Source organism: Haliotis rubra, unplaced genomic scaffold (genome assembly GCF_003918875.1).
Source record: "Haliotis rubra isolate DU_JTF1 unplaced genomic scaffold, ASM391887v1 Scf32, whole genome shotgun sequence".
Lineage (NCBI taxonomy): Eukaryota > Metazoa > Mollusca > Gastropoda > Lepetellida > Haliotidae > Haliotis > Haliotis rubra.
The window spans coordinates 39,020-59,798 of record NW_025766991.1 but is presented as its reverse complement, the minus strand read 5'-3'; the positions used below and the strand labels follow the sequence as shown (position 1 = coordinate 59,798).

General features: G+C 40.8%; 2 protein-coding genes across 2 annotated transcripts in view; one reads left to right on the top strand and one right to left on the bottom strand.

Annotated features, from left to right (window-relative positions):
• The window catches only part of LOC124283650, a 31,109-nt gene extending 30,883 nt beyond the window's left edge, over nt 1–226 (bottom strand). The window contains exon 1 of the mRNA XM_046719642.1: nt 195–226. The gene's annotated coding sequence lies outside the window, so the exon portion shown is untranslated. The remainder of the gene's footprint in view (nt 1–194) is intronic.
• Nucleotides 227–1,136: 910 nt separating this feature from the next.
• On the top strand, nt 1,137–20,300 carry LOC124283732 (TPR repeat-containing protein DDB_G0287407-like). Its single transcript, XM_046719755.1, has 8 exons — nt 1,137–1,469; nt 5,948–6,124; nt 6,696–6,833; nt 8,241–8,279; nt 9,049–9,238; nt 17,274–17,417; nt 18,021–18,238; nt 20,193–20,300. The coding sequence occupies exons 1-8, from the start codon at nt 1,200–1,202 to the stop codon at nt 20,298–20,300; spliced, it is 1,284 nt and encodes a 427-aa protein (XP_046575711.1). The 5' UTR covers nt 1,137–1,199.
• Nucleotides 20,301–20,779: the final 479 nt, after the last annotated feature.

Below are 20,779 nucleotides of genomic sequence, written 5' to 3'. Positions count from 1 at the left end.
CCATAAATTATGAACGGTCCCTAAGGCGTCTTGGAGCCATCCGGATCAGTACCACATGGATACAATTTCGCTCGGATTGGAATCCGACAGTCAAGACATAACCATCCAGTTTTGTCTGTGTTTACTGTCGGCTTGACAGAGCAGTTCTCGGCTATGATTTCAATTTCAAAACTGTGTCTGGCCTGTTCACTTACGACATTCGTCGATGGTGTTGTTTTTGTTGTTAACCAAAACAGGAAGAAGCGTGTTTGAGTAAAGTAAATTGTGGATTGTGGAGTGAAACGAAATATTACTTCATTAGGCACGTCGATTGCTTGACAAGTCCAGTGAATACCGCTGGATTTTGTTTCAGTCAAATAGTTGTCAATTATTTTGCTTTAGAGGAATGCGTCCTCGTTTACTTTCTTTTCTTACACAAGACGGTTTATTACTATATATATGACTTACGTTTGAACGTATTGGGGACCGGTCACAATGTATTACTTTGACTGTAAGGGGTCACCCATTTTGTTCTTGGGAAGTAGGAGGTAATCAATTGTGTACACATGTACTAGGTGGGTGGGGTGCTGGTGGGGTGGTCATTAATTTCGTACAGGGGGGCATTCACATTGTACATCCTCCTCCACAAAAATCACTATCATCAAAACACACACACCAGTTATATAAATTATGAACGGCCCCTTAGATTAGGGATAATCTGCAACGTCTTCTATTCTCCCTGCTTAGATTTATAAATTTGCATGCAATGTTCGTTGCGTTGTATTTTGACCCACTTCTGAAAACCAGTCAAATATTTAAAGACGGTTATAAGTTTGAATAGTTAGGTTTTTATACGAATACATGCTACAAGGAGTCTATTTATTTCAGACTTACATATAATGTCTCATGTATCATACCCCAACAGGGACATAAACCGCATTAGGGTCACTTTGTGTAACATGATCATTTCCAGAATCGATGTTGCATTTCCATCGTTACATTGTAACGATATATACATTGTAACGATATAATCCACTCTGTGTCTTTCATCTGAAACTGTGTTACAAACAACGTGTATGTGTATTTTCTCATTTCTCAATACGAGAGATGGCAAAATTCGTTTCGTGAATCACTATTTTACAAGTACCCAAGGAGGTATCAAGGGACGCTAAATATACACAGACGCGTGTGCAGTGTCCATCGATTAAAGCAAGCGTGAAATGTCATCTCTCCCCACCAAACTAAAAGACCCTCGAACATGCCGGATATTTTTCTCCTCCCCCTTTGGAGGAATGGAGGAGGAACGCGAGGAGCTAACGCGGAAATACTTTCCCCAGATTCACCATCTGTGCAACTCGCGGGGAATTCAATTTGTGGCTGTGGATATGAGATGGGGAATCACGTCGGAGGCGGCTGAAGACGCCCAGACTGTCAGCATCTGTCTCCGGGAACTGGACAGATCAGATATGTTCGTGGGCTTCTTTGGTCAGGTGTGTAGTTGATATGTTGTCGTCGTTTTAATTACCGTCCGGGTTTGAAATTACCACGACCACGACACACACCCCACCCCCCCAACCCCTACCCACCTAGCCGAGAGCCGCGATGCGGCCCTATACAGTCAAGACATGACCGCGCGACATGACTGTCGGCTACCCCCACCCCACCCATCACTCACTCACTCACACACACACACACACACACACACACACACACACACACACACACACACACACACACACACACCACACACCACACCACACCACACCTGCATGTCATGTACAAAATCAAAGACCTGCCCTCACCTTCCCATAATTTTTAAGCATAATTTTTAAATATTGTTATGTACACAATTGCTTGTAAAGATGTGTCAGTTCAGGAAGGATCATGAAGGGGTGTTTGCTTGTGAAGGTGTGTCAGTTCAGGAAGGATCATGAAGTGGTATTTGCTTGTAAAGATGTGTCAGTTCAGGAAGGATCATGAAGGGATGTTTGCTTGTAAAGATGTGTCAGTTTAGGAAGGATCATGTAGGGATGTTTGCCTGTAAAGATGTGTCAGTTCAGGAAGGATCATGTAGGGATGTTTGCTTGTAAAGATGTGTCAGTTCAGGAAGGATCATGTATGGATGTTTGCTTGTAAAGATGTGTCAGTTTGGGAAAGGATCATGAAGGGATGTTTGCTTGTAAAGATGTGTCAGTTCAGGAAGGATCATGAAGGGATGTTTGCTTGTAAAGATGTGTCAGTTCAGGAAGGATCATGTAGGGATGTTTGCTTGTAAAGATGTGTCAGTTCAGGAAGGATCATGAAGGGGTGTTTGCTTGTAAAGATGTGTCAGTTCAGGAAGGATCATGAAGGGATGTTTGCATGTAATTGTAAAGATGTGTCAGTTCAGGAAGGATCATGTAGGGATGTTTGCTTGTAAAGATGTGTCAGTTCAGGAAGGACCATGAAGGGATGTTTGCTTGTAAAGATGTGTCAGTTCGGAAAGGATCATGAAGGGATGTTTGCTTGTAAAGATGTGTCAGTTCAGAAAGGATCATGAAGGGATGTTTGCTTGTAAAGATGTGTCAGTTTGGAAAGGATCATGAAGGGATGTTTGCTTGTAAAGATGTGTCAGTTCGGAAAGGACCATGAAGGGGTGTTTGCTTGTAAAGATGTGTCAGTTCAGGAAGGACCATGAAGGGGTGTTTGCTTGTAAAGATGTGTCAGTTCAGGAAGGACCATGAAGGGGTGTTTGCTTGTAAAGATGTGTCAGTTCAGGAAGGATCATGAAGGGATGTTTGCTTGTAAAGATGTGTCAGTTCAGGAAGGATCATGAAGGGATGTTTGCTTGTAAAGATGTGTCAGTTCAGGAAGGAGGATCATGAAGGGATGTTTGCTTGTAAAGATGTGTCAGGGATGTGTCAGTTCGAAAGGATCATGAAGGGATGTTTGCTTGTAAAGATGTGTCAGTTCGGAAAGGATCATGAAGGGATGTTTGCTTGTAAAGATGTGTCAGTTTGGGAAGGATCATGAAGGGATGTTTGCTTGTAAAGATGTGTCAGTTCGGAAGGATCATGAAGGGATGTTTGCTTGTAAAGATGTGTCAGTTCAGGAAGGATCATGAAGGGATGTTTGCTTGTAAAGATGTGTCAGTTCGGAAAGGATCATGAAGGGATGTTTTGCTTGTCAGTAAAGGATGTGTCAGTTCAGGAAGGATCATGAAGGGATGTTTGCTTGTAAAGATGTGTCAGTTCGGAAAGGATCATGAAGGGATGTTTGTTTGTAAAGATGTGTCAGTTCAGGAAGGATCATGAAGGGGTGTTTGCTTGTAAAGATGTGTCAGTTCGGAAGGATCATGAAGGGATGTTTGCTTGTAAAGATGTGTCAGTTCGGGAAGGATCATGAAGGGATGTTTGCTTGTAAAGATGTGTCAGTTCGGGAAAGGATCATGAAGGGATGTTTGTTTGTAAAGATGTGTCAGTTCGGAAAGGATCATGAAGGGATGTTTGCTTGTAAAGATGTGTCAGTTCGGGAAGGATCATGAAGGGATGTTTGCTTGTAAAGATGTGTCAGTTCAGGAAAGGATCATGAAGGGATGTTTGCTTGTAAAGATGTGTCAGTTCAGGAAAGGACCATGAAGGGATGTTTGCTTGTAAAGATGTGTCAGTTCAGGAAGGATCATGAAGGGATGTTTGCTTGTAAAGATGTGTCAGTTCGGAAGGATCATGAAGGGGACCATGTTTTGCTTGTAAAGATGTGTCAGTTCAGGAAGGATCATGAAGGGATGTTTGCTTGTAAAGATGTGTCAGTTCAGGAAGGACCATGAAGGGGTGTTTGCTTGTAAAGATGTGTCAGTTCAGGAAGGAATGAAGGAAAGATGTGTCAGTTCCATGAAGGGGTGTTTGCTTGTAAAGATGTGTCAGTTCAGGAAAGGACCATGAAGGGATGTTTGCTTGTAAAGATGTGTCAGTTCGGAAAGGACCATGAAGGGGTGTTTGCTTGTAAAGATGTGTCAGTTCAGGAAGGATCATGAAGGGATGTTTGCTTGTAAAGATGTGTCAGTTCAGGAAGGATCATGAAGGGATGTTTGCCTGTAAAGATGTGTCAGTTCGGAAGGATCATGAAGGGATGTTTGTTTGTAAAGATGTGTCAGTTCGGGAAGGATCATGAAGGGATGTTTGCTTGTAAAGATGTGTCAGTTCGGGAAGGATCATGAAGGGATGTTTGTTTGTAAAGATGTGTCAGTTCAGGAAGGATCATGAAGGGATGTTTGCTTGTAAAGATGTGTCAGTTCAGGGAAGGATCATGAAGGGATGTTTGTTTGTAAAGATGTGTCAGTTCGGAAAGGATCATGAAGGGATGTTTGCTTGTAAAGATGTGTCAGTTCGGGAAGGATCATGAAGGGATGTTTGCTTGTAAAGATGTGTCAGTTCAGGAAGGATCATGAATTGGTGTTTGTAAAGATGTCAGTTCAGGAAGGATCATGAAGGGGTGTTTGTTTGTAAAGATGTGTCAGTTCGGGAAGGATCATGAAGGGATGTTTGCTTGTAAAGATGTGTCAGTTCGGGAAGGATCATGAAGGGATGTTTGTTTGTAAAGATGTGTCAGTTCAGGAAGGATCATGAAGGGATGTTTGCTTGTAAAGATGTGTCAGTTCAGGAAGGATCATGAAGGGGTGTTTGCTTGTAAAGATGTGTCAGTTCGGGAAGGACCATGAAGGGATGTTTGCTTGTAAAGATGTGTCAGTTCAGGAAGGACCATGAAGGGTGTTTGCTTGTAAAGATGTGTCAGTAAAGGATGTGTCAGTTTGCTTGTAAAGGTGTGTCAGTTCAGGAAGGATCATGAAGGGTGTTTGCTTGTAAAGATGTGTCAGTTCGGGAAGGATCATGAAGGGATGTTTGTTTGTAAAGATGTGTCAGTTCAGGAAGGACCATGAAGTGGTGTTTGCTTGTAAAGGTGTGTCAGTTCAGGAAGGATCATGAGGGAAGGATCATGAAGGGGTGTTTGCTAGTCTGACGTGTCAGCTCCCTAGGACCCACAGATTGCCATTGGAGCATGTGCAAGGCTAGAGATGTAGTGAGAGAGGGAGCAGTACAACATGGTGAATGACAACAAGTACACAAGTGTAGGGCTTACACAATAAAACATGGATGACAAGAAGGGCATAGTAATTGCTGTATGCAATTTGCCTGAAAATATTAGAGTTGTAGGTGTTTTGAGTACAGTAAGTAAACTTTATTGTTGCAAACTTATTGTTGCTGTATACTGAAGTACATAATTGAACATACACATTAACACACATGTACAAATTAGCAAGGTGAAAGGTTTTCATAAGCAAATAAGATCAAATATGGGAATTTAAAGGGGATTACAGTGAGTTTTCAACAAGGCTCTCCCTTGCTGGTCCCAAACCCAGGATGCCATCCGTTAATTACGTTGGCTAATTAAAATGGCACTGACTGGATGATTGAAAGTTAGAGTTTTGTTTCCCATTAACACAAGAATCATTTCAAGATGAGCTTGAATCAATTCTGCTCAAGTCTTATCAAATCCACTAAATCATATAAGATTTACTCCTATTTTTCACCAAACAGGTGGTGGTACCCCCACATAAACGACAAGAACATAATCATCACAGGACGTTTCCACCACATTTTGGGAGAATGAAGAGATAAGAAATTAGTAAGAATTAGTCAGGATAAGTATAAAATGATATGTTTTTCTAAATGGACACACTCATTGTCTCCTAGCCAAACCACATGAAGTTTTGAAGTAAATCCCTCCTTGCCTCTGTGTGGTCGTGTGTCTGATGCTTGTTGGGAGAGTCTACTAGGTTAGCTGGACAGAAGAACACAGCAGTGTTTAGAAGGGATATGATGTACCTATAATTCAAATAGAGAAGTCTGTACCATACAGCTCTGTGAAGATCATAACACAGAGTGTTTCAAACTACCAGTTAATAATTGTGATACTTGTTTTATTTCATAAGCGGTATGGGTGGTTTGGCAAGAATGATGGAGCACTTCAAAAGAACATTGACAATGCAATCCAGCGCTACCCCTGGCTGGACGGTCACCGGGGCAAGAGTGTGACGGAGATGGAATTCCTCCACGGACACCTCAACAGCCCGGGTGCCATGCCTGCCATCATTTGCTTCAGGGATAAGGTAACAGACAGATCTGAAAAGAAATACTCTTTTATATTCCACCTACTGAAAATTTACACCACCACTTACTCTTACTACAAACAAGATTTACACGCAGTCTTAATATATGCAAAACAAAGAAAATCACTTAACGAAGTGACTCACTCGTACCTAACCCAAAGGAGGTACCTTGAATGTTTGAGTCATGATGACTACCTTTGTAGTGTGGGGTAGCCTAGCGGTAAAGCGTTTGCTCGTCACACCGAAGACCCAAGTTTCATTTCCCCACATGGGTACAATGTGTGAAGCCCATTTCTGGTGTTCCCGCAGTGATAATGTTAAAAGTGGCATAAAACTTTACTCACTCACTCTATAGAGTGGGTTATTTGTGTTTCTAAAGCAATGACATACTCTGTAGAGATTGTTATTTTCATTTTCCAAAATGTATGAATACTATGAAGATGTCTTTAGAAAGTGTAGGTTATTTGTGTTTCTAGAGCAGTGGATAGGTCATCTGTAGATTTTCTTATTTGTGTTGAGAGAACAATAATATAAGGACATCTTCTGTAGAGTGGGTTGTCTTTGTTGCCAGGGATACGATGACATGAAGAGAGCAGAGGGGGAGACACGTGGAGATAAAAAACAAGTTTTCAAGTTCTCTGCTGAGAATTCAGAATCTGTTCAACTCATGGATGATCTGAAACAGAGAGTTGAGGAAACAAGGGACAAGGTGTGTTATGTACTAATGAACATATAAGTAATTAGTGCAAAGCTGCAGAAAACATTTGTAAGGTAGGGAATTGTAGATTTATGAATGCACCTTTTTGAAAGTGGTCAAATGTGACATGTTGTATTTAGGATGAAATACAAAGTGCAGATTCAAGTCCTTTTTTTTGTTGACTCCCATCTAGGATGTGAACCCTCATTTTCAGAGTGACCCACCTAACTGCAAGCACACACAGTAAAAAATATGACCAATTAAGCCACTGATGTTTCCACAAAAGTCCAACAACTGGTGTTCAAAATCACATACTTTTTGTACCTCTCTCATGTAAACATGGCGGTATCCTCAAGGGAGGTTGAAGTACCGTAAAATTATTGTCCTCCTGAAAGGATATGTAAGTACCAAAACATTCGAAGTAAATTGTAATCTTCCACATTTTTACTCGTAGTATTATTGTCATTTTAATTTGTGGCTAAATTTGCCTACAATCACCAGCAGCTGAAGGGATGGTGTAAATCTAGCTAGGGTCCATGCAGGTAGCAAAGGCACCGTGAGGCCCCATGGTCCTTAGTATGGTGATCTACCTTCAGTTGTTAGCGATCAATAGCACATTTTTACATTGTATTGTCTAAAATAGTTTTCATACTTTTAAAGATATATGCTAGCTAGTTTTAACTCTTTTTGTGATACACTAGTTATTTTACAGTCCGTCGATGACTGGTTATTAACTACTTGTATTTATTGTGAATGTACAACTTTTCTCGTCACTATATGGCTGAAATACTGCCCGAAGTGAAGTCAAATTTTTACTCACTCACAAGTGTAAACAGGTACAGCCCGAGGGTTATGAACACAAAATTCCTTTTAGAAAGTGGTAATGTGTATTGTAACAAGTGTTATATTTGTGATTACCAACTGGGACTAAGCCGAATCTTGTCTTTACTAAGAAAGTTTAATACCAAATATAACTTAGATCATGGATATATAATTTATACGACATACAAATTATAATCCCAATTCCGAAAGTAGAATCAACTTCCCCTATCAGTTAACTTTAGTATCCTAAAACTAAATATTATTCATGTTTGTTTATTGAGATCTCATATTATGCTAGTGTTACTTGGTCTACTATTTTAGTTTTTGTTTGTTTGTTTGTCTGTTTTTAATACCGCACTCAGCAATATTCCAGCTATATGGCGGCAGTCTGTAAATAACTGAGTCTGGACCAGACAATTCAGTGATCAACAGCATGAGCATCGATCTACACAACTGGGATATGATTACATGTGTCAACCTAGTCAGCAGGTCTGATCCCATTAGTCACCTTTTACCACAAGCATGGGTTGCTGAAGACCAATTCTAACCTGGATCTTCATGGGTAATTATTTTGCTATAATATGTTCATAATTTCAGACTCTTGGAGTTCAGATGAAATACAGTACCCCTGCAGAGGTGAGTACAGACTTGTATTACCTTTTCTGGTTTCAATATAGGGGAACTTATTTCAGCAAGTATCACATCATGTTTTTGATCTCTGTTGATTAACTATGGGTTGCAGATAGTTTCATTTGGTTTTGATTGTTTATGACGAGGTAGGTCCATAGCAGCTACAATGAATGAGTGAGTGAGTTTAGTTTTACGCTGCACTCAGCAATATTCCAGCTATATGGCGGTGGTCTGTAAATAATCGAGTGTGGACTAGACAGTCCAGTGATCAACAGCATGAGCATCGATTGGGGAACCCGATGACATGTGTCAACCAAGTCAGCGAGCCTGACCACCTAATCCCGTTAGTCGCCTCTTACGACAAGCATGGGTTACTGAAGATCAATATTTTAACCTGGACCTTCATGGGTCAGCAGCTACAAAAACTAGGATTGCAATGTTGCAAATAGATAATTTCATCCATTGTTTGTGACCATGATGACATCACAAACTGTTTTTCTGTGAAATTATTCTTACAATAGACTTACTGAACTGATGTATCTGTTGCTGAGAGAATGATGACATTATTTTCTTACATATATTCAGAATAAAAATATAGGCAATCAGTGTCAGAACCTACTTCCAACTGGAAAATATAGATAATCTCTCCTAATTTATTATGTTGAAAGTCCCTTATGGAAATATCCATATTCATTCACAATGGCAGATATCACATGGATGTATGGTGTATAGTAGTTCCCACTTGCTCACTCACTGGCCCCTCCCTTCATTACAGGCTGCAGAGTTCATGTTTGCTGGTGTATGGGAACACCTCAACAACGCGCTGCTGCTGGACACATCCAGCTCCCAGTCTCCCCGAGAGAAGGCCAAGGCACATCATGATGCTTTCGCTGCCACTAGGTCAAGTCTGTATGTGGGTGGTGATAAGTACTTCAAGTATCTCAAGGAAAATGTGATAAATGCAGGTGAGACTCTGTAGAACACCCAAACTAATGATCCGACCGGTCAGAAATTGTACAGAATTGTAACAAAACAAAGTGAAAGCTTTTCTCATAAAAGTGAATAACAAACTACTGCCAATGTTTTGTTTCCATTGTTACATTTCTGTTGTTTCATTTTGTTGTGTAAAGAAGATTGACTCAGGGAGTAGCACTTTGGATGATGCTGATGCTTCTTGTCTTTTATTATATACCCATGTAAACTTAGGATAGTACAGGGGTGCAATACGAATGAAGTGGTCAAATTCCGTATTGCACGCCAGATTCCGTATTGAACCTCTACCGCTACGCTATGATTTGTTTTATTAAGTAACAGATTAATGCAAGATAAGAGGCTACATAATAAATATAGAATGTCATACTAGTGCATTCATGGGAGCAGAGAAACAACGAGTTCGAAGACATCTTCTCGTTCAATACAAAACATCCAAATGCACTAGTATGACGTTCTATATATGTAATTTTTAGAGTAAAATTGATATTTTATACTTATCCTGACTCATGCTTATTGCTTGTCTTCTCCTTCTTGTGAACATAGTGGAACACGTGTATCTCCCAATTGAAGTTCCCTTCAATTAAAAAATCACTAATTAGCACTCACCACGAGTTACCTCCCTTACACAAGCGCGGGAACGAGGGCGCCACCTCAACCCATGTGCCTCACTCTCTCCTCATATACTGAGCCCAACACTTGAATTTTTAGGGAAATCCAAAGTGTTATGTGGGGAGGATGGGAGGGCTTACCTCATGAGTCAGGATAAGTATAAAATATCAATTTTACTCTAAAAATTACATATTTTTCCTTATCCTGACTCATGCTTATTGCATGTAGAATCCGACGGAAAAGGAGGTGGGAATATATAATACTTTGGATTTTAATAATTAGTGATTTGAACTGTGATGATTGTAATAACCCTATGGGAACTTCATAAAGGCACTGAACTGATGAATTCCTTCTGCTAACTTATCAGCTGCCATATAAAGGTTATTACAATTTACTTATTATGATAAAAGTATATATAACATTAATACAAAGCTTAAGACTAATAGACTTAAGCTTGTTAATATGATAGCATAAACTCCTTAGAGTTTGTTAGCTAAAATACTTTTATGATATAAACATAGTACTAAGCTTAAGATATGATAAAACTTAAGCTAAATATATAATAGCAAAAAACTCCTTAGAGTTTATTAGCTAATATACTTTTATAAAGTAAACATAGTACTAAGCTTAAGATATGAATAAAACTTAAGCTATATATATAATAGCAAAACTTCGTAGAGTTTGTTAGCTAATATATTTTATGATATGAGTATAGTACTGTGCTTAAGATATAATTAACTTAAGCTACCTAAATAGCCAAAAAACTCCGTAGAGTTTGTTAGCTATTACATTTTATAATGTAACCATAATGCTTAAGATATGATGAAACTTAAGCTAAATATATAATAGCAAAAAACTCTTTAGAGTTTGTTAGCTAATATACTTATATGATATAACCATAGTACTGAGCTTAAGATATGAATAAACTTAAGCTACATATATAATAGCAAAAACTCCGTAGAGTTTGTTAGCTAATACATGTTATAATGTAACCATAATGCTTAAAATATGATGAAACTTAAGCTAAATATATAATAGCAAAAAACTATTTAGAGTTTGTTAGCTAATATACTTATATGATATAAACATAGTACTGAGCTTAAGATATGAATAAACTTAAGCTACATATATAATAGCAAAAACTCTGTAGAGTTTGTTAGCTAATATATTTTTATGATATGAGTATAGTACTGTGCTTAAGATATAATTAACTTAAGCTACATATATAATAGCAAAAACTCTGTAGAGTTTGTTAGCTAATACATTTATAATGTAACCATAGTACTGAGCTTAAGATATGATTAACTTAAGCTAAATATATAATAACAAACTCCGTAGAGTTGTTAGCTTATATATTGTATGATATAATAACCATAGTACTGAGCTTAAGATAATAAAAGAACTTAAGCAAAATATATATAGCATGTAGCTATTTAGTACTGTTATAAGATAAGTAGATATCTGTAAGATTGACTTATCTTCTCCGAGGAACTGTCAACTGTTGTGCGAGGACCATGGGACCGAATTGGTGGATACCTGAGACGTCCTCGGTGGTGATATCTCTCAGATAGTGGTTGGCAAACACCATATCGGAATTAACCCTCCATTATGGTATTTCAATCGCTCGGTAGAGCAAGTGTAGATGTTATCTAATATCATGAGGATTAGAAGCTCTTGGAGGGTCGAGTCCTGCAGTCTTGTAGGCACGTAGTATGACAGTTCTGATCCAAAAGGAGATAGTAGTACGGATTCAGTATAGAGGAAATAAATCTCTTGAATTTTTCCCTCCTGTTTGGCTCCTCGGTGGAGATATATTTTCACTTACTGGCCATCGTTCATTGTATCATGGGGTCCAAGTATATCAGCAAGTGTATATTCAGATGTTGGAGCGTGCTCTTCCGTTTAATATCAATGAGCTCGTATTAGGTTAAGCTCTTGTTATGAGAGCTCGATAGGTGGACAAGTTGAGCCTTTTAAAATCTTAGTCTGAGTCTAAGTGACAAATGAGTAGCTATCTAGTGCCATCCTTGTCAGCATAATTGACAAAACTGTGCCATTTGTCATCGTTAAGTTGCAAGTTGAGTTACGGGGCAAGCTAGACTGCTTTGCGCTCTGGCTGAATAACTTGTTATTCAGACACGCCTGATACAATCCATACGTGAAGTTGGAATATTTCTGGCTTTCCGTGCGCTTGTTTGGTGTGCGGGATGTATTAACAGATTCGAGCACTCTGTAAGATGTAGAATTGGTTGTCCGATTTCTTGAATAAGAGTTGGAAACCACGTTCTACAAGCTGGTCAGTAGGCCGACCAAATTCAGATGGAGGCTCTGCGTTGACTGATTTTGAGTAAACTTGTGAGATTAACGCTGGTGGCGGAAAAGCGTACGCGTTGAGTCCTTCCCACGATATGCTTAGTGCGTCTGTTGCCAATGCTAGTGGGTCTGGAACTGGCGATACGAATGTTGTCAGTTGTTTGTTGAATCGAGTGGCAAATAGGTCTATTAGTGTAGTTCCTATTTCCTTGATAATTTGAGTGAATATCTCTGTATGGAGCATTCATTCTGTCGGCGATGGTATGTGTGGCCGAGAGAGAGCATCTGCTATCACATTCTTAGCTCCTGGAATGTGATATGCTCTGACATGTATGTTGAGATTGTCGATTAAATTGAACAATTGAAAACATATAGTCGATAGGTTCGGGGACCTGGTTGAGCTTAGTTTGTTCACATAAAACGCCACTGTCGAATTGACTGTGTGAATCATCCACTGGGTATACTGTAGTAAGTTGCTCCAGTGCATTAACGCGTTTATTACTGCTTGCATCTCTAGCAGATTTATGTGTAATTTGCTCTCTTGATTGCTCATAGCCCTGATGCCGTCCTGTTGGCAAGATGGGCTCCCCAACCTTGTAGTGACACATCTACGTAGAGAAGTGTTATCGATTCCAGCTCTATTAACGAGACGTCTATTCAAACATTCGATCTCTTGGTCCACCATAGTAGATGAGGTTTGACCTGAACCGGTAAATTGAACGGTAGAGATTCGTCTAGATGCGAATTGATGATGACTTGTAACGGATGTAATTGTAGTCTGCCTCTGCCTGTCATGTCTTGAGCTGAAGTGCGTAACCCCAACAGGCTCTGCCACTGTCGTAGTGGTAGCGGAGATAGTAAGGCTTGTGGAAATGACTGTTGGATCTTGATCCATGGTCCTCCGGTTCAATTATACGATTCTGCGCCATTACAAATCAAAAACCTAGAATTAGCAGATCTTGCGAAGGTTCTAGGTCCAACTTAAGTAGGTTTACTAACCATCTAGTTGTGTTAGTAGCTTGATGATGAATTCGACTGTAATCTGAGACGTTATGGATTTGGATCCACTTGTATCCCGTCGTCGAGGTAAATTCACTGCGAAGTCCTTGACGATGTAGGTGCACAACCAAGGGTTTATGTAAAAAAAACGCCTGACTGCCATGCCCTCGTCCTTACTTGACAGGGGAGGTCTCTAACCTCAAGAAGGCAGCCCAATCATGAAGGTTCAGATTAGCTGGACTGTAAGGAGGCTTGCTCGTTCACTGATATATTGTTGTCACTAGCAACCTATGTCTTGAACTGTGAACTATGATCGACCTCTGCGTAGGGTGTTGTCCATCTCGGTCCAATCAGAACAAGGCATTTTGATTCTGTAGAGTACCCGCGCTGTGATGTCACCGGTGTAGCAGGAAAAGGAACCTTGTATAATATAGTGCCGACGTTGATATTAGAACAATCGTCGGTCTTCCCCGTAGCTTCCCGAAGTTACCCGAGTGACCACGTGTTTCGAGGGTTAATAGTAAACACGCGAAACCTCCGGCGCGAAATACCTCGCTCTGTAATATTAATGCTGGGTAGGTTATTTTCCAGGCTGTCGTGAAAGTAATTTCAGTCTTGAAGATAATTCCGACTTCCTTATATAAGGTTCAATAAAACTTGCAAGTTGTCAGCTTGTAGACTGTTAAAGCTGAACTTGTTGTACATATTTCTTCTCAGGAAATCGTTGACGATTATGAGTTTTACTCGCTGTAACAAGGCTGCTGTTCAATTTCGTTATTGAATTGTCTGCAGATCTGCGTAATGGTCACGCATGTAGATAATCGTATCGTAGTCCGGGATTGCATACCTAGCAATCTATATGGAAATGTTGATTCCTGTGAAGGTCTACGAAACGTCGTTGATGCCCTTGATGTAGGTAGTCGGCTTGAAGATCCTTAATTAGGCTCTTCATCTGTTGATAAAATAATACAGCAACGTTCTGTGTTGTAAATAGCCTGTGCAATTGTCTTCGCGTAGGCTTGTAGACGGCATATGGCATACAGTTGATAGACAACTCATGCGAATGTCTTGAACGGACTGACGAGTGGCTATATATGACGAGTGGCTAGTATATGGAGACCTTGGAGGAGACTACCTCCAAGAACACCAGGGACTTCGCGAAGATCTCGAAGTATCCCTTCTAGATCTTCTGGTTGAAGTAGACTTGGAGCCACTTAGCCTTCGCGACCTTTGCGAAAGTATCGAGTCAGAGTCCGATCAATATATGAGCGCTTGCTTCGCGAACGACCTCTGTGTTCTACAGGGTGTGGGCTCGGCACGATCTTCTCCGCCGATGTCCCTCAATCTATCCTTCGCCGGGCTGCCTGGGACTTCCTTAGCGAAGTGTCTAGAGTCCGATCAATATATGAGCGCTTACTTCGTGAACGACCTCTGTGTTATACAGGGTGTGGGCTCGCCGAAGCGCTCCTTCTCCGCGATGTTCCTCAATATATGAGCGCTTGCTTCGCGAACGACCTCTGTGTTCTACAGGGTGTGGGCTCGGCGAAGCGCTCCTTCTCCGCGATGTCCCTCGCAACTAGTGAGGCTCTAGCTCCTTCGCGGAGGCTGCCTGGGACTTCCTTAGCGAAGCGTTCGCTACGGGCTGGGTTGCCCTTCGCGGAGGCGCGTTTGTGGGCTCTGGGGCCCTACGCGAAGCCAAGGCGGGCTCTGGGGCCCTGTATGACTTATTATGGGTTGGGCTCTGGGGCCCGCGGCTCTGGGGCCTCTGTAAACCGTAACGGTCCTCCATCAGTCTCATGATTTGGTTGACCAGGTCGTCTGAGATGGTCTGCGCTGGCGTTGAGGGTGTCCTCTCTGTGATAGTGACAGGACCCTCAGTTATAATCTCCGGCGTCAGCATAGGCATCTCTGGTTGCTTGTTGATCTGCGCTGAAGTGACGGTAGCCGATACTAGTCACTTCTTATGACGTACATCTGGAATGATAATCGGAATGTCATCATCATATAAACATAATTTGAATATCAGAAGCAAAGTTTTTTAGTAGCCTTCGTGGATTTCCCTTTTGACGAAGCTGTAGACCTGGGGGTTCGGAGCGTACGTTGAGACGACGTGGAAGCTCTTCTAGTCTTAGACTGTGATGAAGGACTGCATCCCACGCTTATCCCCTGAAGGTAACCCAGGATATATCTGACTCCGATCTATTAGCCATGACTGAAGATTGTTTCCGAGATTTATCTGCCTTCCGTCTCAAAATGGAACATAAATATTTATCAAAGGCAGAAATTGGTAAATTAATACATAATTTACAACGAGAAACAATAGAACATGGAGTAATGCAACTAGGGCATTTTAAATGTGGATCGGTAGCGGAATAACGTAGTTTACAACCTGTGCAGATTCTCATTAATGTAAACTGCTGAACAAACACGGCGAACCGTGAATAAAACAGCAGAAACACGACTAATAATCAATGCAAGTTGAATAAGGATACTAGTTACACCTCTATAAATGAATATAAGAGGTACTAAACTAAATAAAGGATATAGTGTGTTGGGAGACACAGGTGCTCTCACGTCCAGCTCACTGGGCGAAGAAGGAGGGAGTGAGGCACATGGGTTGAGGTGGCACCCTCGTTCCCGCTTGTGTAAGGGAGGTAACTCGTGGTGAGTGCTAATTAGTGATTTTTTAATTGAAGGGAACTTCAATTGGGAGATACACGTGTTCCACTATGTTCGCAAGAAGAAGAAGACAAGCAATAAGCATGAGTCAGGATAAGGAAAAATATGTATGTTCACCATGAGTTGCTCGAGGTACAGTGCATGAGCTTGTTGTGTGTAAAGAGGACAATCTGGTAGTAGCACTATGAATGATGCTTTTGCTTGTTGTATGTTGTGGACTTTGACCAGGAGATACTCAGTGCAAGATCCATGTTCTTGTTGCATGTAAAGGACAGATTGTAAAAGCATGATTCTAGGAATGATGCATATGCTTGTTGTAAGCAGTTGACAATCCATGGGTACGCATGTGTGTAGAAGATAGTGTCTTCCTCACAGTGGACCCGTGAAGATCCGGGGTAGAATAGGTCCTCAGCAACCCATGCTTGCCACAAAAGGTGACTGTGCTCGTCGTAAGAGGCGACTAACGGGATCGGGTGGTCAGGCTCGCTGACTTGGTCCACTAGGGGTGTCACGATGCATCGGTTCTCACGATTTTAAGGTCACGATACGCATATCGCATCGCGATACATAATCGATTCTCATGCTGTTGATCACTGGATTGTCTGGTCCAGACTCGCTTTATTTACAGACCGCCATCTAGCTGGAATATTGCTGAGTGCAGCCTAAAGTCTTAAAATAGGAATCGATATAAACTCACTCACTTACTCCTCACAGTGTATGTCATTGCTGGGAGTGTGTTGGTCACTGTTGTCTGGTCCAGGCTCGTTTATTTACAGACCGCCATATAGCTGGAATATTGCTGAGTGCAGCCTTGTGTATGTCATTGCTGGGAGTGTCACTGTTTGATGCACGTTTGTTGTAAGCAGTTGACAGTCCACGGATAATGATGTGGTGTGTAGAGGATAGTGTCTGCCTCACAGTGTATGTCATTGCTGGGAGTGTCACTGTTTGATGCATCTGATTGTTGTAAGCAGTTGACAGTCCACGGATACGCATGTGGTGTGTAGAGGATAGTGTCTGCCTCACAGTGTATGTCATTGCTGGGAGTGTCACTGTTTGATGCATGTGATTGATGTAAGCAGTTGACAGTCCACGGATACGCATGTGGTGTGTAGAGGATAGTGTCTGCCTCACAGTGTATGTCATTGCAGGGAGTGTCACTGTTTGATGCATGTGATTGATGTAAGCAGTTGACAGTCCAAGGATACGCATGTGGTGTGTAGAGGATAGTGTCTGCCTCACAGTGTGTGTCATTACTGGGTGTGTCACTGTTTGATGCATGTGATTGATGTATGCAGGTTGACAATATACAGGTGCGCATGTGGTGTGGTGAGGATAGTGTCTGTCTCACAATGTGTGTCATTGCTTGGAGAGTCACTGTTTGATGCATGTGCTTATTGTATGCAGATGACAATCCACGGGTGATGGTGTGTGGTCCAGCTGGGAGTGGCAAGTCAGCCCTACTGAGCTGCTGGATACCTAAGCTGAGAGAGGAAGAAAAAGGATTGATTGTTGCCTACCACTTCATCGGCTGTGCACCTGACAGTGATTGTGAGTCAGGGTTACAGTAGGCTCTTGGGAACTTCAGTTTGTCTCACCATGGGTATCAAGGTTAGACTAGACCCCAACAACCTATGGGTGTCTCACTATGAGGATTTTGGTGAGAACAGGTCTGTTGCACTCTATCTCTATGCCTGTCTGACCATTGGTCTCTGGGCTAGGCTAGGTCCCAATCAACCTCTGTCTCTCTCACCACATGCCTCAATGTTAGAATAGATTCATGGGGATTTCCGTGTCATGGTACATTAATAATTGACAGCATTTGCATTAATATTATATTAAACAAACAAAAATATACTGTTACACCACTCATTAGTTCAACCATGATATCCATTTTGATGTGTTTTAATTTTAACATGCACAAACTTTTGTGCTTTTTCTTGAATTTAGCAGTGATAGTCTGATTTCACAGAAATAGTATCAGTTCCCAATGTAACCTCTGACAGTGATGCTATTTCACCCAGAGGACTAATTACTGTGCACACACAGGTTAGACTTCAGAAATTAGAGACTAAACAAGGGTGACTGGAACTTTGTTTCTCTTTTAAAGAGTCATTAACTCCCAACTCACATAATATACATTGACTGTTGTAGCACCCTTGGAGATATTGAAGCATCTGAAAGATGAAGTGGCATTCTGTCTCTCAGGAGAAGAGAGCAGCTCTGGGACAGAGAAGTCTGGAGGGAAGAATGTACAAGAGATGATGCAGCTGTTGCAGCAGACGCTGGAGCAGGCATCATCACAGACACGCAATGTTCTCATCATCATTGATGGATTGGACAAAGTTAAACTGTCAGCCAAGGCCCAGAAGGTAGACTATCACATGTGCTTCTTTTTCCTTGTAATGGTTAGAATTTGCTTATTATAAGAGTAGTGCTCATAATATCAAAGCCACAAAGTGACATGACAAAGGCATGTTTAACACCTTTACATCCCCGGTACCCCTAGATAGTGAAGGCCATCCATGTCTCTATAAGATGTACTGATGTACATACTGATTTTACTAAATGAGTTCAGAGTTATTGTATTTAGTGGGCAACAGTGAGTGTAATGCATTAATTGCCACACAAGTTTCATACAAAATGTACAGCACTCCTGTTATTTCTTAATCCTCTATAGCTTCCCTTCAGAAATGCACTCATCATGATCACTGTCGTAGAAAACCACGTTGTTCAATGATTTCAACAATCTTCAGCTGTGACCTTGTTTGTAGTGTGATGTCATTCTCATCTGATATCACCATGAGACTTGAAAGACACTTGAACTATTTCTCACAATAAAAATAGAAGTAGTACCCTGTATTTGCCTCAAGGAAAGTTGGAAAGGTTTTGGCTACAAAAATGACTACACAATGCCATTTAGAAAGTGGTCAAATGTAACATATGTTATTTATCACTTTGGAAAATACTAGTCTACTGACATCTATCATCTGTAAATGCAGGGGTCGATATTAGTCTGTCTCACTGTCCCTGAACCATATTTTGCTTCCTTCCAGCCCTTACCATGCCGTTACCTAAAGGAAGAATGTCTGGTTTTTCGACCTCACTGGGGCTCCTTCTCTTACAATGTTGCTTGTTTCTATTTAACTTACCGTATATTACCGTCTATAAGCAGAATGTTGAGGATAAAAAGCAGTCTGTAGAAGGGGGTCGGCTTATCTATGAGTTACAATTCCGTCAAACTTTTTTCCAGGGGTAAGAAAACAACATCGTATCACTTCGCGTGAACAAACAACAGAAGACAACCTTGTTAGTAAAGACATAAAATTTGCAATGAAACATCACTAGACAAGATTATTTACCTTTTAAGTTCAAAGTTGATTTTGCTGGGCATTGTATTATTTGCAGGGATTAAGATTACCGTCTGTATTTGAGCCGGAAATAGCAATCAGCTGTGCACTCGTTTCCTGGCGATCAAGTTCAAACATGCACAATAATATAACAGGATGAATTCGGACGCAGTCATCAGTAAAATTTAATACAGAACACTATTATGTAACCCAAAAGAAATATATCTTAGCATTGCGTAATTTTAATTACAGTTTTTGTTCTATAAATATTAAATATATATAATCAACACTTAGGTTATATGGACCCTCATGAACGTGGTAAGCGGAAGTTGTACGCACATGGAATGGGGTAAAATATGCAAGCCATTTAAATTCACACATTTTTACCGATGTTACTGTAAACTAGCAGTCCATGGAAAACGAGGCGGTAATCAGTTCGTGATTGTTGATAATATGATGTGAAATTGGCTATCGCGGTTGGAGAAAAAACATACCCTCACAAACCTGGTAAGCGGAAGTTGTACGCACATGGAATGGGGTAAAATAAGCAAGCCAGTTTGTTGACATGTGATCGTCCAGCTACAATAAGTATGATATTTAGCGAAACAAAATATATTATCCATTTTCTGTCAACTACACTTCATTTCAATGCATGAGTAGACACAATAAGATTGTGAATTCTTTGAATAATGTGGACCAAAGATATAATTATTGATAACTGCCAGTTGTCTGTGGTCGGTGTTTGCCAGGATTAGGACCCCATCGCGGGGGATCGGCTAATGTAAGAAACATACCATTTTGACACTGATTTTAAGGGTCAAGTTTGGGGGTCGGCTTATCTAGGGGGTCGGCTTATAGATGGTAATATACAGTATGTATTTGCACAGACTATTAAAGTTGTAGTCTAAGAACGATGTTGCTGTATAGTATTAGAGTATGTGTATGTTGTAACAGTGTTTCATGTCTGTGATTACAGCCTCTGTACTGGCTCCCACTGATTTCTTCTAAGAGAGTGAGAGTGGTTGTATCTATCAAAGACACTGAGACTAAATCGCTGGAGGTGTTGGAATCAGCAGCACTTTGAAAGATAATTATTTTTCCTTATCCTGACTCATGCTTATTGCTTGTCTTCTTCTTCTTGCGAACCTAGTGGAACACGTGTATCTCCCAATTGAAGTTCCCTTCAATAAAAAAATCACTCATTAGTACTCACCACGAGTAACCTCCCTTCCGCAAGCGCGGGAACGAGGGCGCCACCTGCCCCCATGTGCCTCACTCTCCTTCTTCGCCCAGTGAGCTGGACGTGAGAGCCTGTGTCTCCCAACACACTATATCCTTTATTTATATTTAGTTTAGTACCTCTTATACTTAGTATAGAGGTGTTACTAGTATCCTTATTCAATTTTGCATTGATTATTAATCGTGTTTCTGCTGTTTATTCACGGTTCGCCGTGTTTGTTCAGCAGTTTACGTTAATGAGAATCTGCACAGATTGTAAACTACGCTACTCTGCTACAGACCCACATTTAAAATGCCCTAGTTGCATTACTCCATGTTCATTTG